The sequence below is a fragment of the Gobio gobio genome, assembly GCF_949357685.1.
Source record: "Gobio gobio genome assembly, chromosome: 14".
Classification (NCBI taxonomy): domain Eukaryota; kingdom Metazoa; phylum Chordata; class Actinopteri; order Cypriniformes; family Gobionidae; genus Gobio; species Gobio gobio.
This window is the reverse complement of record NC_137107.1, coordinates 19,542,835-19,561,468: the sequence shown is the minus strand read 5'-3', so window position 1 is coordinate 19,561,468 and position 18,634 is coordinate 19,542,835. Positions and strand designations below refer to the sequence as shown.

Here is an 18,634-nt window from a genome sequence, read left to right as displayed (position 1 = left end):
TGGTAAGGCTACACTGTAAACCCTAATGCTCAAAAAAATAATTTGTTTGAGTACAGTAAATTTAAATTGAACAAATTTGTTCAATCAAATTAACTATCATGAGTATTTAGAGTTTTTTTATAGGCCAAGTACCGAAGGTGCGAAGGCACCTATTGAAACCGTTAGATTTCTTATTATTATTCCGCCATTGAAGTCTATGGCAGCCCATACCGTTTGGGGAAAAGTTATGAAATTTGGCACACAGATAGAGGACTGGCCCAACATTAACCACACCAATTTTGGAGTCTCTAAACCAATCCCTCTAGCGCCACCCCTGTCCAAAGTTTCACTCATGTTTATGCTTGTTTCCTTCGAATCCTTGACTCAAGCCGATTCGATTGCACAAATGCGCTTCTATGGTCAAGAATGGTCAAAAATTACCATAAACACACTCCTAAACCTTGTGGAAAGCCTTCCCAGAAGAGTTAAAGCTGTTATAGCTGCAAAGGGTGGGCCAACTCCATATTAAACCCTACGGATTATGAATGGGATGTCATTAAAGTTCCTGTGCATGTAAAGGCAGGTTTTGATGTAACTGATTGCCTAAATTTTTATGTGGGTTTATAGTGTAGAATAAACCTAAAAATCCAAATAGTTCAACTAAAATAAAGGCTCTTAGCATCCTAATAATTATCTTTTCTGCAGCACAATAGATGCATTGCTCAGTAGATGATGTAAAAAAAATAATAATACAAATAATTCAATTTAATTCTCCCTGTAGACTACAAACACCCGAACAAGGGTGACTCCCTGCAGCACACAGTCATTGTTCGATTGTTCAGATATCATTCAATTCATAATGACCTACATCTGTGAAGGAGTCACCAGAATTGAAACAACAGAGAAGAAAAGGGGCCTCCGAAAGGAAAAGAGGATGCCCGCGTTGTATTTCAAGGGAAAACAGTCAGTATAACATTAATAGCAAACAGTAAAAAAGAGCATTTTTTTTACAATCTCTGTGGCTGTGCGGAGGGATGTGTGGTCCAGGCAAACACTATCTAGTACAACGCTTGCAGCTGAAACAAAAGGTGTTTTTTAATAAGATACCACCATTTTTTAACATATGTCCCATACCATTGTAAATATCATGCACTCTAAAAAAGGATGTGACGATGAAAGTTGAAGTCTTCCATGTTCACGGGCGTCTAAATAAATGCTGGAATGGCATCCATGTCAAATAAATCAGCTCTGGTCTGGCAATGCTCAGATCATTCAATACACCTTATCTAAATGTCTGTCTCATTCACATACTGCCACTCACAGCAACTTCTTTTTGTTTTAAAACTGAGGGGAAGAAAAGCATTTCTATTAAGGCACGTCTATCCATGTTCCTTAATTAAGGTTCCCATGGGAAGTTCTGGTATATATGAAGAGAATTTGAAATCAGCAGTTGCAATCTGGAGTAAAACATTTGTAATTACTTAAAATAAATCATAACAAATTCAGCCTTGGCAAGAAGAAAATGTAGTAGAAAAGCCAGGGTAAAATATAATACATTTATGACATTTTGGGAATAGTTTGGGAAATGTTTTGCTTAAAATGCACTACATCCTCAAACTTTTAAAGCGGAACCTAAAACAACTTGAAAAAAAAAATCTGAATAGGGATGCAGAGATAGAGGTTTCATTTTCACTGTCACCTGTTTTTCTCTCATTCATCCATTAGTTGTTATGGTTTATAATTAGTTCCTGTTCCCTGTTCCGTTAATGATCTTTCCTTGTGTATTTAGGGTGCGTTTACACAACAATGCCAAGATGCACATGAATTCTATAAATGCACATAAAAAACTTATGCTGCGTTCCAGGCAGGTTTTTGAGCCTGTAAGTTACAACTTCAAACCACAACTCATGACTTTGTAGCGTTCTAGGCTAAGTCACGCCAAACTGCCGGAGCGCAAGGAATTGTGGTAGCTAGATGTAAACATGGCGGACTGTACGAGGCTTATGCTCATTTACAATTATTATTATTATTATTATTGTTATTTGTATTTTTGTTTCATAAACACTGCATCCGTAGGGGCTGCCATTATTGTTTAGCGGGCTATGTGACGTCAGAGCTCGTAACTGGGAGTATATCAATCTAGTACGAGTTCACAGGTGGGAAGTCACGGGTTTGACTGCCGTTCCAGTGCACTTTCACGGGTAGAAGATTGGAAAAACACAGGTAACGGGTTGCCTGGAACGCGCCATTATGCGCTTGTTTGAGTCGGATACATTTTCTATCCTATACGAAAACGTGCACATAAACTACGATGGAAATGCATAATGTCCCGCTTGTTTACTTAGAACCGGAAGACACTCCCGCTTTTGACGCAAGGCTTCATGTGGCGTAGGAAACTATTTTCACAAATTTATGCTTTTGCTGTTTACATAGAGACGATGATATGGTACTGTTTTCAAAAACGTGCACTTTGAAACTCGTTTTAAAAAGTTTATGTTTTTCAGGCCCCTAAAACACTGTTGTCGTGTAAACGAACGCCTGAAATTCATAAAAAGTTTTCAGTTTTTAGTTGAAAACATTTTTTCTCAGTTCAGTGTTTAACGTTTAAGTATGTTAGTGTTATATCTTGGTGTAATTCTTGATCGTTTATTCTGCGTCATGCTTCGTCTTTGAATTTTACTACACAGCTCACTGTTACAGATACAAATAAGTATGAAAATCGATATTAATTTTGAAATCTGCTAAAGGTTACATTTAACAGTGTTATTATTGTTTTTAAAGTATAAAAATAATGAATTTCTTTTTTTATGTAAGTGTTTTATGTAAGGGTTAGAAGGAAGTCTAAATGTAAATAGAGAAAATTAGCATAATTAAATATAATGCACAATAGTAATTAAAAAAACATGTACTTATTATAGGGTAAGGGTTGTTCTAGGATTAGTTGCATACTTTATAATTATGCTGTCACAACCAAGCGGCAACCTTCCGCAGTTTCTCTTGAAGCCAGTACAGAAGTGACTTAAACTGCAATTCATCGACTGGCCACTAGGGACAGGCTCCAGAAGAGGGCAAAATCTCATTGAGCTCCATGTTAAAATGGCCAACTTCACAGCAGAAAAAAACATGTTTACAGCCTGGTACAAATTGTGGTTTTGGTCTATAAGGCTAATTTTGCCCTTCATGACAACTGTGAGGGGGGTGATTTTTTTTTAACTCATTCGTTTACATTATATAAAGCCTTAAAGTTCTGCATAATTAAGGGCGTGGACACTTTGAGTGACAGGTGGATAGACATTTATCTGCTGTCTGTTAGTCATCACTAACAGACAGTAATATTGATTTAGATACTGGATTGTCCCAATAAAGCATTTGGATCTTCACCCCAAGTCACATGTTTTAATCACCCTGTTTTTATGCACATTTTGAAGTGTTGCATCAGAAACGAGTGATGGAAATGGCAAATTTGGGGGGGATCTCTTAATTTGCACAAAAGTTTGTACGCTGACTTGAGGTGTTTTTTGACTATTATGGGAGATGGGGACACATTTGCCGAATAAATTCTGACGTAGCGAACAGCTGAACAGAACCTAACTAATCAGCTGTTTCCGCTGATGGTGTCAATAATGTTGCATAACAATTAAACTCTGACATTCTGAAATGTCGTAGCCAAAGGTTGTGAGTAAAACGTCAGATTTGGTGGTCTATTTAGGTTTAATTTTGGGGTTAAGGTGTAAGGGAATGGTCAACAGTTATAGGTGTCATTAAATTAATTACAGTTGTAATTACATGCAGGCTGTATTTTTTTACTAATGTAAAACATGTAGAGTACACAGCAAGTGTATTGTATAAAAGTACATAGTAGTTAAAGACACTTAATATAAAGTGGAACTGGTGGTTACAGACTACAACCCACCCCCAAGATATTCCGGTCTAGATATGACTAAAATCCCTCCTTCAATGTAGGTCAATGGTTTTTTTTTTAATTATCTGTCAGGTGAAAAAGACTTTCAGGAAAAGTCTAACCACTTAGAAAAAATAAGAGCAATATAACACCCCTCTCATTAACAAGCTGCTCAATTTGAGGTATCATTCATGTCTACAGCACAAAGTGCATAGCAACAGTAGTGCCTTAAAGCCTTAAATCATATCTGCCAATGTCTCATTGGTTGACCAAACACATAGTCCCGCCCCAAACTCAAACCACTGGTTGAGTCAATTGCTTTGTCGGGCTAGAGTGGATGCTTAAACAATTGATCGATGTCATCGATAGTAGCAATGACATCAGTTTGCATGATAATGACAATGCCAAGCTACACAAGCTAAGAAGGCCATGACTTAATGTTTAGAGAAAGAATAAGACAAGGTCAAACCCGGCAATTCGGTGCGGGAGAAGAAAATCATAGCCAACAGAGTTTCAGATAAACAAAAGTCTAATATGTTTTCAATTTAGGATAAACTAAAAGAATACTACGTTGGATACTGGCACTGTTGTGCCACAGTATTTGTCTCTCCGTGTATAGCGTTCCATGTTTACAGCTTGACAGGTTCTGTTTGCAGAAGGCGTTGCGAATGGCAGAATTGAAACGTTGTGTTTACGTAAACAGCATGACAAGAGTTGGACCGGGCCGTACGTCTGCTACCACTCAGATGACGAGGCTTTCTGGGATATGTCCTCACAATACGCCTCACTTCTGCCCAGCTAGTTGAGACTGTTTATCTTGTGTGTGTGTGTGAGTGTGTGTATTTAGCCCTATTGCTGTTCCCTTTCCCCCAAGGATACCAAGACCGTGAGCTTCATTCTTGGCAGATTTTTCCCACATGCGACGGCCAACTGTGCATTATTTATATGTTTTTAAGTGCCATGCATTCTTCAAATGTATTTATGGCCGTTCTGCATATTGTGCATGTTGCATGAAAAAAAGCAGGTGTTGTTGTCGCAGGTGTGGCACACGAGTCAAACTTTTATGGGCCGTAACCTGCACGGTGATTCAAGTGCAAAAATATTATTGCAGTAATTAACAAATGACTTTCCTCTGCTAGTCTGACGGTATTTCCATAGTGATCTCATGTTTGTTTTCAAGGGACACTGACATCAGCTTGCAACAGACATTACACTGGAGCATCTGCCATGAAAATACACAAGCCATTTATCAGCATCACTGAAGCAATGAGGAAACGCTATTAGAAACACATTTGTTTTGTGTGAACAGATTTGCGCAAACATGGCTGTAAATGCAGAAACTCTAAACAATTAAAGAAGACAAATTATTCGGATAGTCTTTCAGCTGTAGCATTGTGAATCACTTAACCCTATAAAGACTATTGTATCATATTTGATACACAAATTTATCAGGCCTCTCAATTATCAACATGATCAAAACTTTGCTGAAACACAATCTTCCACATGCCTTCTGCCCTCTGATTGATAGTATACACTTTTATAGCAAGTAAAATACCTTTTAATTCTATTCAAGCATAATTATTCAGGTTGTGGTTAACTTTTTTTTACTTTGCTATGATTTTTACATATGAATTCGCCTGACGTCGTCATTACTGATACTGATACGGCTACTGATACTGCTCCATTGGGCTGTGATTATGAGGCGTGTTTCAACCGAACCAGGAAAGAAAATGCCTCTGCACTCAATTGGATAGACCTACAACCAATCAGAGCAACGGAGAACTCAACTGCACTGGAAGAAGTAGAAGAATATGAGTGTTAACGATCTTTGCCGGTGTTGTAAAAAGAATTTAAGGATACACGGAGTACTTACCAACACGATCATCATTTTTGAGAGAAATAGTAAAGGTGAATGCAAATACGAATAAGTTCTCAGTTTAGTAAATAAATTCAGCCCAAGCGCTCTTTGGTGACGTGCATGATTACGTTACTGTTGATCATCTGTCCATCATTGTATAAAGCCCGCCCTGACAATTTGATTGGTCCGAACAGCTCTGGTTCGAGCATAGTAGCTTCACAACGGATCAAGTCCAGACCGAACTTCCTGACCACAAATGTTGTGGGCGGGGCTATGGCATCCAATGCTGCGTTCCACTAGTTTTAGACACGCACTTGCAAACTACCCTAAGCACTTCCCCTCGGGGGAATCCCCACCGCCATTTTGAAGTGCGTTCCACTTCGTGAAGTGGTCAAGGGAAGTTTATATGGACAGACCCTCTAGTCTACTTCATATGTACACTTCAGGCAGCTTCATAAACCACAATGCAACATGATTGTGATGTCACCGCACATCGCGTTTAATTTACCCCAAATATTTTGTCCCGTTGCTTTTGGCTCTCTATGGGCTTCTCCTCATGCTTCACCCTTGTCTTTATCTGACTTTATGCCTCCACGTCCCCCCGATTACCTCATAGACAGCAAAAGATTGACTGCGAGCTTCTCCTCCTGTCTATACGGTAATTTCTCTACTGTGCGACAGTCACATGGTTATGACGTAATCGTTAGCCTATTTTTTTTACAAAAACGGCTTCTACAGGGCGATCGTGTAAGATACAAGGTAATGGAGCCTTTTATACATTGTCGTGTTTCTTTAGAAATAAACAATGGACAAATGGAGTCTTTAAACGCCTCAAATGTAAAGTTATTCGCTGATAAAGTGATGGCAAAATGAATGGGAGTCAATGGAATGCTAACAGCAGGTGATGGCTTGGTTAGCAATGGCTGCCCCTATGGAAGGTACGCTTTCCGGGTGCTGTATTACCCCCTTGGTTCCAGTTCAGTCCATTGCAAAGGTTCACTCATGCAACGTAAGCAATGACGCACATCCGAGTGAACGAGACGGAGGGAAGTTAGCGAATGAAGGGCATTATAAAAACGAACTGGAACACAGCACAGGTTACATAAGAATAAAAAGAATACGAATTTTGCTCAGTTTTTTCATACTCGAGTATAAGCTCCATATTCTCCTATATCATGCATGCATAGTTTTGAAAAACTTTTATATCATTTTCAAGACAAGATTCAATATATTGACTAATGTTATGCGGTGTGTGATCATAACATAAAACATTTTTTTTCCTACACATTGAATACATGTGGGTGTTCACGTCGTAATAATTTTTTGTGTTTTAAGATGTTTTTAATTATACTTTTCAAATGTTAAACATAAATGTTGTTTCATATGCATTAAAAAGGTTTCGTCAGGTTGGTTTAGTCAATGCACATGTGCATTAAAGGATTAGTTCACTTTTAAATAAATTTTGCTGATAATTTACTCACCCCCATGTCATCCAAGATGTCCATGTCTTTCTTTCTGCAGTCAAAAAGAAATTAAGGTTTTGGATGAACAGTCCAGGGTTTTTCTCCATATAATGGACTACAAACGGTTCAAGGTCCAAATTACAGTTTCAGTGCAGCTTCAAAGGGCTTTAAAAGATACCAGACGATGAATAAGGGGCTTATCTAGTGAAACCATCAGTTTCTGTGAGAAACCAAGCTGAAGCTGCACTGAAACTGTCATTTGGACCTTTAACCGTTTGGAGCCCATTGAAGTCCATTGAAGTCCATTATATGGAGAAAAACCCTGGACTGTTTTCATCCAAAACCTTAATTTCTTTTCGACTGCAGAAAGAAAGACATGGACATCTTGGATCACATGGGGGTGAGTAAATTATCAGCAAAAGTTTATTTAAAAGTGAACTAATCCTTTAAGTGTGCTGCTCAGGACCATAGATATGTATGTAGATGCCACATTAGACTGCTTCAGCTTCAGACACGTCCGTCATCTTGGAATGGTCAACGGGTCAACATTCACAGTAAAAATCAACGAGTAGTCCAAGATACCACACCATAGCGCATAACCGCCAATATTTAAATTCCTAAAGAAATGGGATAACCTTCACAGGTAAGATTGTGTTGGTTTGTGTTTTTATATTCAATCTCAATTAAACTATGAAACTTTTAAACTATGGTATTTTTAGCTAATGTCTTTGTCTTGTATTGTGTTAGTTTAACAAAATCATCTGCTGAAGTCCATTGCAATGATCAGGAATATCATTATGACCATTTTGAACATTATGTCCTAATATTGTGTTAGGACATTGTCCCCCTTTTGCTGCCAAAACAGCCCTGACCCGTTGAGGCATGGACTCCACTAGACCCCTGAAGGTGTGCTGTGGTATCTGGCACCAAGATGTTAGCAGCAGATCCTTTAAGTCCTGTAAGATGCAAGGTGGGGTCTCCATGGATCGGTTTGTTCAGCACATCCCACAGATGCTCGATTGGATTGAGATCTGGGGAATTTGGAGGCCAAGTCAACACCTCAAACCGTTTCCATGAAAGGATGTACATGATCTGCAACAATGCTCAGGTAGGTGGTACGTGTCAAAGTAACATCCACACGGATGGCAGGACCCAAGGTTTCCCAGCAGAACATTGCCCACAGCATCACACTGCCTCCGCCGGCTTGCCTTCTTCCCATAGTGCATCCTGGTGCCATGTGTTCCCCAGGTAAACGACGCACAAGCACCCGGCCATCCACGTGATGTAAAAGAAAACACGTGAATGAACGTGATTCATCAGACCAGGCCACCTTCTTCCATTGCTCCGTGGTCCAGGTCTGATGCTCACATTGCCCACGGTTCTCCACTGTTTCTTCCTTGGACCACTTTTGATAGATACTGACCACTGCAGACCGGGAACACAACTTAAGAGCTGCAGTTTTAGAGATGCTAATGTCGTCTAGCCATTACAATTTGGCCCTTGTCAAACTCGCTCAAATCCTTACACTTGCCCATTTTTCCTGCTCCTAGCACATCAACTTTGAGGACAAAATGTTCACTTGCTGCCTAATATATCCCACCCACTAACAGGAAGAGAATGTTACCGTCGTAATGTTATGCCTGATCTGTGTACATGCATATAACTAGGGTTGCAGATGCACAGTCAACTTGCTCTTGCATGTTCACAGACCAAATTTGACCATCTTGGTTGACAAAAATGCCATCTCAATGTGGACGAAAGGCCAAAACAGAGAGAAAAAAATGCATTTTCAAACGAAAGGCCTATGGCAACCGGAGCAGACTTTACTAAATGTCTCTATTAAATAGAAGGTGGGATTTATTCTGCCATATTACACAATGCACTTTCTCCCTTTACATTAATATGAGTGAACTGCCTTGATATCTAGCCAGTAAACATGTCATCAAAGAAGAGAAGAGCTTTCGCTGCAAGAGGGAGGGGAAGTTATTTTGAGACTACGAGGGAACATGAATTAAATTCCGATTTCATGGTAACCAACAAAATTGAATTAAAGGAGCATTGACCCGATTAACAAAACCTCACACTTGCATGAAAAACGCAACCGTAATTCATAAAGTTGTGTGGTCCTTTATGAGCACAAATATAATGAACTGCTGTCTTTTTCTCTCAGCCATTTTCCATGTACCCGCTCTGACGCCGACCTCATACAATAACATTAAACAAAACAGGAATACGGCGACAGCGAACTCGTTCATCACTCAAGTGTGTTTAAATTTGCTTTTCATTTCTTCAGGGAAAACGTTCATAAGTCACATTCAAATCTCCAGAGAAAATAAACTGGGCCGCGCGAGTCATGGCCCCTTTCACACTATAGCGTGTACGTTAACGGTGCGGGTTGTTTCCTGTGATTTTGACCTATCCCTTCCTCTCGTCCATTGCTTTCTTCTTATCTGCTGCTCTCCAATCAGAAGAAAACTGAACTAGAGTAAAGGCTACACAGGAGAGCAGTGACTCAGACTCAGAGAAAAAACATTAAGCAGAAGCAGAGATGATGGAGAGACGTTAAAGATCGCTGATGGCAAAGTGACACTGTGTTTACAGAATGCTTCATGGCTTTTTGGAAAACAGTGTGTTCTACCACTCACAGACGTACTATGAGCTTTCATCTGCTTGACATTAAATAAATGTGTCGAGTCTGCCAGGTACATTTGTTTAAATCTATAAGGTCTGAAATGGAACAGTCAGTATATTGACTGATGTATTACATGTTCCTGAATGTGCAAGTGCATTGCAGACGGATGGTGTGCACGGCGTCCACTAAAACTCCCATTGCACTGCCTTAAATGGGAATCGCATAGAAACAAGCCATGTTTTCTGTGTGGTTCTGATTAATACCAGATTCGACTGCACTGGCCCTCATCCAGTTCCCACCCAGGGACAAGCTGATTTCTTTTTCTTACACTGTGTCGAACACACGTTAGAGTATGCCATGATCTGTTCCCCTATTTTAGACACATCTTTCTTATTTTATAAATGCCTTTTCTCTGAGTCTTGACACAATGCCAGTAGGAACAACAGGCCAAATAGTTCAAATGGGAGTTGGACCACTATTCGCAAAGCACTTTGCTGCAATAAACTTTGCTGTGTGTGCAAGGTTAACTTTATGGGGGAGTTTACAAATGCAGTCTTTAGTTTGTAAAAGATGACGTTATACCTTTATACATAAATCAGCATGCTGATGGAAGGTGTGAGCATAAATATTTCATTGCTTTGCTTTGTATAGTATTTTGTGTTGTAATAGTTAATAATAATAATAAGAAGAAGAAGAAAGTTGTTATATGGCATATTATTATTAGATTATTTTTGTACATTATTAAATATTCAAACTATATTTTATTTTATTTTACAATTATCAAAAATAAACACAATATTGCCAAATGTATTGGGACACCCCTCCAAATCACAGAATTCAGGTGTTCCAATCACTTCCATGGCCACAGGTGTATAAAATCAAGCACAGAGCGGGGTCAGCGCATGCTGAGGCACACAGTGTGCAGAAGTCGCCAACTCAATAGCAGACCTTCAGATTAGCTCAAGGTTGTTTTTCAGGGGTTGAGCTTGGCCCCTTACTTCCAGTGAAAGGAACTCTTAATGCTTCAGCATACCAAGACATTTTGGACAATTTCATGCTCCCAACTTTGTGGGAACAGTTTGGGGATGGCCCCTTCCTGTTCCAACATGACTGCCCACCAGTGCACAAAGCAAGGTCCATAAAGACATGGATGAGCGAGTTTGGTGTGGAGGAACTTGACTGGCCTGCACAGGGTCCTGAACTCAACCCGATAGAACACCTTTGGGATGAATTAGAGCAGAGACTGCGAGCCAGGTCTTCTCGTTCCAACATCAGTGCCTGACCTCACAAATGCGCTTCTAGAAGAATGGTCAAAAATTCCCATAAACACACTCCTAAACCTTGTGGAAAGCCTTCCCAGAAGAGTTGAAGCTGTTGTAGCTGCAAAGGATGGGCCAACTCCATATAAAACCTTATGGATTAAGAATGGGATGTCATTAAAGTTTATGTGTGTGTAAAGGCAGACGTCCCAAAACTTTTTGCAATATAGTGTACATGTTTTACATGATCGTTTTTATTATGTAGCATTGAAACACTTGACAAATACATTCCTGTAAAAATTAATTCTATCAAAAATATAATAATACATATTTTATCATGTTATAATATACACTCACCTAAAGGATTATTAGGAACACCTGTTAAATTTCTCATTAATTCAATTATCTAATCAACCAATCACATGGCAGTTGCTTCAATGCATTTAGGCGTGTGGTCCTGGTCAAGACCGTCTCATGAACTCCAAACTGAATGTCAGAATGGGAAAGAAAGGTGATTTAAGCAATTTTGAGCGTGGCATGGTTGTTGATGCCAGACGGGCCGGTCTGAGTATTTCACAATCTGCTCAGTTACTGGGATTTTCACTTACAACCATTTCTAGGGTTTACAAAGAATGGTGTGAAAAGGAAAAAACATCCAGTATGCGGCAGTCCTGTGGGCGAAAATGCCTGGTTGATGCTAGAGGTCAGAGGAGAATGGGCCAACTGATTCAAGCTGATAGAAGAGCAACTTTGACTGAAATAACCACTCGTTACAACCGAGGTATGCAGCAAAGCATTTGTGAAGCCACAACACGCACAACCTTGAGGCGGATGGGCTACAACAGCAGAAGACCCCACCGGGTACCACTCATCTCCACTACAAATAGGAAAAAGAGACTACAATTTGCACGAGCTCACCAAAATTGGACAGTTGAAGACTGGAAAAATGTTGCCTGGTCTGATGAGTCTCGATTTCTGTTGAGACATTCAGATGGTAGAGTCAGAATTTGGCGTAAACAGAATGAGAACATGGATCCATCATGCCTTGTTACCACTGTGCAGGCTGGTGGTGGTGTAATGGTGTGGGGGATGTTTTCTTGGCACACTTTAGGCCCCTTAGTGTCAATGGGCATTGTTTAAATGCCACGGCCTACCTGACATTGTTTCTGACCATGTCCATCCCTTTATGACCACCATGTACCCATCCTCTGATGGCTACTTCCAGCACTAATGCACCATGTCACAAAGCTCCAATCATTTCAAATTGGTTTCTTGAACATGACAATGAGTTCACTGTACTAAAATGGCCCCCACAGTCACCAGATCTCAACCCAATAGAGCATCTTTGGGATGTAGTGGAACGGGAGCTTCGTGCCCTGGATGTGCATCCCACAAATCTCCATCAACTGCAAGATGCTATCCTATCAATATGGGCCAACATTTCTAAAGAATGCTTTCAGCACCTTGTTGAATCAATGCCACGTAGAATTAAGGCAGTTCTGAAGGCGAAAGGGGGTCAAACACAGTGTCAGTACACTCTAAAAAAAAAGGCTCGTAATCATAGGGGAACCTTTTTTAGTGCTATATAGCACCAATTTTGGTGCTTCAGTGGTTATTCAGCGGTTCTTCAGAGGTGCTATATAGCACCTTAGTCAAAGAACCGGTGAAGAACCTCTGAAGAACCGCTGAAGAACCTCTGAAGAACCGCTGAAGAAGCACTGAAGCACCAAAATTGGTGCTATATAGCACTAAAAAAGGTTCCCCTATGATTACGAGCCAAGAACCATTTTTGGTGCCATATAGAACCTTTTTTTTTTTAGAGTGTATGGTGTTCCTAATAATCCTGTAGGTGAGTGTAGATATATACACACACACACAGTTGTGGTCAAAATTATTTGCATCCCTGGTAAATATGATCAAAGATGGCTGTAAAAATAAATCTTCAATGTTTATTCTTTTAATCTTTTAAAAAAAATTGCACAAATTTGCAAAAATCTAACCTTTCATTGAAGTAAAATAATTGAAAATGGTAAATTTTGGAAGGGTGGAAATCACATTATGAAATAAAAGCTTTTCTCCAAAACACGTTGGCCATAATTATTGGCAAGTGGCAACCCTAAAAAATGTTATGAGTAAAATATCTCTCAAGTATATTCCCTTTCGCACCAGGGTGACAATGAGCATGAAATTGTCCAGCCATGACTTCCTGTTCCACAGGAGTATAAACATGAGGAAACACAATGGCCAAGTTCCTTTAATCATCCATCACAATGAGTAAAACCAAAGAATATAGTTCTGATGTGCAGCAAAAGACTTTTGAGCTATACAAAATAGAAAGTGGCTGTAGGAAAATAGCTAAAGCATTGAAAATCCCCATTTTCTCCATCAGGGCAATATTTAAGAAGTTCCAATCAACTAAAGATGTTACGAATCTGCCTGGAAGAGGACATGTGTCTATTTCGTCCTAATGCACGGTGAAGAGGAGAGTTTGAGTGGACAAAGACTCTCCAAGGATCACAGATGGAGAATTGCAGAGATTAGTTGAGTCTTGGGGGTCAGAAAGCCTTTTAAAAAATCTAACAACCCCTATAAATCACCACAAGTTGTTTGGGAGGGTTTCAAGACAAATCTTCCTTGCTCATCCAAAAACAAACTCCAGCATATTCAGTTGTCAGATACGACTGGAACTTCAAAAGGAACTGGGTCCTGTGGTCAGATGAAACTATAAAAAGAGCTTTTTGGCAGAAAACCCACCAGATGTGTTTGGTGCAAACAGGGATAAAAAGAACTCCATGCCCACGGTTAAATATACTGCCAGATCTTAGATGTCGGGGGCCTATTTTTTTGCTGGAGGTCCTGGACATCTTGTTTAGATGCATGGTATCAGATAAAATCAATATCAATACCAACAGATAAAAAAAATCAAACCCTGACAGCTTCTGCTAGTAATCTTATAACGGGCCGTGGTTGGATCTTTCATCAGGACAATGATCCAAAACAAACGTCAAAATCAACACACAAATGTGTCACTGAGCACAAAATGAAGCTTCTTCATTTGGTCCTCCTAGTCCTCTGACCTGAACCCTAGAAAACGAGTGGGGTGAAATGAAGAGAAGAAGCACCAACATGGAGCTGGGAATATGAAGGATCTGGAGAGATTGTGTTTGAAGCAGTGGCGGCTGGTGATAATTATTTCTGGGGGGGCGCTTTTTTTCGCGGGGGTGGGGGGGGGGGGGGGGGGGGTACTAGTATCAAGTTGCATGTTGACTAAATTCAAGCATTAAAGAGAAAACAGTGTCTTCACTTTTATCTTTTTACACATTCATTTCCCACATATAATTGAATGAGGACAGGAAAAACAAAAGAATAAAAAAGCATGTTGACTACTTGAACATACATTTTGCTCTCCTTTCTTTCTGGCCAGCAAATTTCTCAATGACTCTCTGATTAAAGTCAGTCATCTCAGTAGTGTCATGAGGTTTGCATATTTCAGTCAGATATTTGAGGTCTCTTACCCCCGTTGTTGTCCACAAAACTTCAGTACCGACACTTAGAAATAAAAGACAGGGAAAGCAATAAAGGGCATTGCTAACAACACATCCAGCCAGCCACCTACGTTTCTCATAACAAGCGCGTGAAACTCCGAGTGCAGCTGCGTCCTCTGTCACTGGCCTGCTGCTGGATTGTAAATCGCGTTGGTCCGGTTCGGGATCCTTTATCATTTTTTTTCTTCCAACGAACGCCTTGTGAAAGAATTTGGTTTAACTGCTGCCATCTCTACGAAAGTGATCATCCTAATAAGGTTTTGGTGGAGTCGGAGTGACGGTGTCGCCCGCGCACTTTCGCTTTAGTGGCCAAGAGTGTAAAGTTGAATGACAGGTGACGAGAACCAATCAGATTGGATAAAATAACACACATCCAATTCTGATTCGCCAGGGACGCAACGACCTGCGTCCGGAGGAGGATCTTTAAGAACCACTTAGAGACCAGCTTCAGGTCACATGCTGGCCGTATATTTTTAAACATCCATTTAGACATCCATTTGTCCGGCGTCCCTCACGCATGAAACATATTGAAGAACATATAAAATAGTTAACCCATCAAAGCTAGTTTTTATTCAATGCTGAGGCTCTTACTAACAGCCAGCACATCGTATGAGTAAACTATTTTATTTTTATTTAACTTTTATGGCATTTTTGTATACATGTATATTTCTGGAATTTTGATGGGGGTGGCGCCCCAGCGCCCTCTATTGACCAGCCGCCACTGGTATGAAGGAATGGTCTCTGACCTCTTGTCAGGTGTTCTCCAAACTCATAGAATAGAATAGAATAGAATAGAATAGAATAGAATAGAATAGAATAGAATAGAATAGAATAGAATAGAATAGAATAGAATAGAAAAACTTTATTAATCCCCAAAGGGAAATTGTGGTGTTGCAGCAGCAAAATTGAAACAAAATACAGACCAGACATATTTCACAAACTGACATATAATGTAATATGCAAGTTTTCTTTAACATTTAAATTAAAAGATTCAAATAAGATAATATAAATAAATACAACAGTGTGCAAGGATGTTCAGTTTAGTATCATATGCAAATACTAAAAATGTTGAGTGTAATATTACAATAATGTGATCATTTACGTGTCATTCAGTCTCCTCAATCTCCTATCCCTACCCAGAGAAGAGTTGTTGTGTATTGTTATGGCAGTGGGTAGGAATGACTTCCTACAACGATCCTTGCTACAGCGGAGTTGTTGGAGTCTCCAGCTGAATACACTCTTCTGCCCGACCAGCATGTTGTGCAGTGGATGTGAAGTGTTGTCCATGATGTTAAATAGTTTATGTAACATTCTTCTCTCCACAACCAACTCCAGGGGTTCCAGAGCAGACCCCTGCACAGAGGCAGTCTTCTTTATTAGTTTGTTCAATCTCTTACTGTCACTGGCTCTGATGCTGCTGCTGCCCCAGCAGATGGCAGCAACGAACATTGCGCTTTCGACAACTGACTGATAGAACATATATATCATCCTGTTGCATACATTAAAAGACCAAAGCTTCCTCAAGAAGTAGAGTCTACTCTGTCCCTTCTTGAAGATTGCTTCAGTATTGCACTTCCAATCTAGTTTGTTGTCAAGGTACACTACACACCCAAATATTTAAAATTCTCAACCACCTCCACCTCCTCTCCCAGAAGGTGAATGGTGTTTAATGTTGTTGTCCTGGTCCTCCTAAAGTCCACCACCATCTCCTTCGTCTTTGTCACATTTAGGAGGAGGTGGTTTTCCCCACACCACAACACAAAGCGGTCAACCAGATCCGGCATTATAGGAGAAGACTCCGAGCTGTTATCTTGGCAAAAGGGGCTTGCAAAATGTATTTAATAAAAGGGTGCCAATAATTATGGCCAACGTGTTTTGGAGAAAAGCATTTGTTTCATAATGTGATTTACCCCCCACTTTTAATTATTTTATTTAAATGAAAGGTTAGATTTTTCCACATTTTTTAATAAAAGATCAAAGGGATAAACATTGCAGATTTATTTTTACAGCCATCTTTGATAATATTTACCAAAGATTTAGCCAATAATTATGACCACAACTATATTATATATATATATATATATATATATATATATATATATATATATATATATATATATATATATATATATATATATATATATATATATATATATATATATAATATATATTAAAATAATCATATTTATTGTATATTCCCAGTGTACTTATTGAATTTTCTAATTATTTAAAATGCACATACTCTATTTGACACATTTTTTTATGTATTGTTATATGCTTACAAGACAAAAAAGGTTTTATTAGCAAAAAAAGTGTTTAAAAAATACTGTCAAAAATAAAATGATTATTGTCATTATGTATCATTATATATAAATAGATAATATTTATAATAATAATAATACATAATATTTTTCAATAAATCGGAAATTCTCATTTCATTTTCCAGTTTAAAATAATAAGGTTTCGTTGACGCTTTGGGGCCGTATTACGTCATCAACATGAGCCACGAGTCTTGACATTCAGACGCATGCGGAGTGTTTTCATGAGTTTTTGACCTTTACATTAACGTTCACCTTTATTTGAATCCGGTAAGTGTATTGCGTGCACCTTTATTTTACATACACACAGTTGTTGTTGTTGTTATGGTTATGAAAACGTAGCCTCGATCAAACAGAGTTGTGCAAACCGGTTAGCTCAGAGCTAGCAGCTGATGCTTTGACTGCAAGTGCGTTTAACGTGAACATTTACTACATTTCAGAGGACTGCAAACCTTACACGGCATGTCCGCGCGTCAAGCTTCGGTCCATGCGAAATGGATCATTGGTCAAGTCATCGGAACCAAGATGAAGAAGACGGCAAAGGTTCGAGTTACCAGACTTGTGCTGGATCCTTACCTGCTCAAGGTAAGATATGTTGACTTGTTTCTTACATTTTGCTATAACATATGCGCTTTTGTTTGTCAGATACGTATCAGTATAAATTATGTTTGTCTAAGTAAATAACGACGCATGTACTGATGTATTTATTCACTTGCTCCTTTCCAAGTACTACAACAAGAGGAGGACCTACTTTGCCCATGATGCTTTGGAACTGTGCACTGTTGGGGATGTTGTTTTGTTGAAGGCCTTGCCGGAGAAAAGATCCAAACATGTCAAACATGAACTGGCAGAGATTGTGTATAAAGTTGGGCAGGTTGTGGACCCGCTCACTGGGAAGAAGGTCGCTGGGAGACAATATCTGGAGCCTCTTACGGAAAGCACAGAAGACGCAGAACTGTCTTTAACGGAAAAACTGGGGCAACTGAACATTACAGCCTCCGCACCTCCTTCACCCTCATAGCGTTGTGTTTCTCTTTGATGTATGCAAATTTCTTCATTTTCACATAAAATATTATTACACTCACTCCCTAGTATTTGTGTGGTCATTAACCTTGTATAAAATGCTTCTATCTGCTGTCTTTTTCTTTTTACACCGACCGACAATTCTACAGTAGGCTACTATACTGTTATTAAAGGGATACTTCACCCAAAAATGAAAATTGTCATAATTTACTCACCCTCACGTTGTTCCAAACCCGTATGAATTTCTTTCTTCTGCTGAACACAAACGAAGATATTTTGAAGAATGTTAGCAACCAAACAATTGACAGCAGGCACCCATTGACTTCCATAGTTAACTGTTTGGTTAAACACATTCTTCAAAATATCTTCGTTTGTGTTCAGCAGAAAAAAGAAATTCATACAGGGTTGGAACAACTTGAGGGTGAGTAATTAATGAACATTTTTATTTTTGTCTTAACTATCCCTTTAATATTATTATGAATATTAGCAGATTTAAATCACAATTTCATTACAAAACGATGTTTAATAAACTGTCCACTAGTCGTTTTCTGTGGAAAGTACAATGTGCCAGTGCCCTCTAGTGGAAGTAAAGACCAGTAACGCTTTCCACACAAGTTTCTTGTCATTGATAATGGGTCAGACCATGTTGTAAGAAG

At 39.2% G+C, this 18,634-nt stretch overlaps 1 protein-coding gene across 1 annotated transcript; it reads left to right on the top strand.

Annotated features, from left to right (window-relative positions):
• The first annotated feature begins 17,121 nt into the window (after nt 1-17,121).
• On the top strand, nt 17,122-18,035 carry mrps17 (mitochondrial ribosomal protein S17). Its single transcript, XM_079834912.1, has 3 exons — nt 17,122-17,225; nt 17,396-17,540; nt 17,683-18,035. Exons 2-3 carry the CDS (start codon nt 17,418-17,420, stop codon nt 17,974-17,976), a joined length of 417 nt encoding a protein of 138 aa, XP_079691038.1. The 5' UTR covers nt 17,122-17,225; nt 17,396-17,417; the 3' UTR covers nt 17,977-18,035.
• The last annotated feature ends 599 nt before the right edge of the window (nt 18,036-18,634 follow it).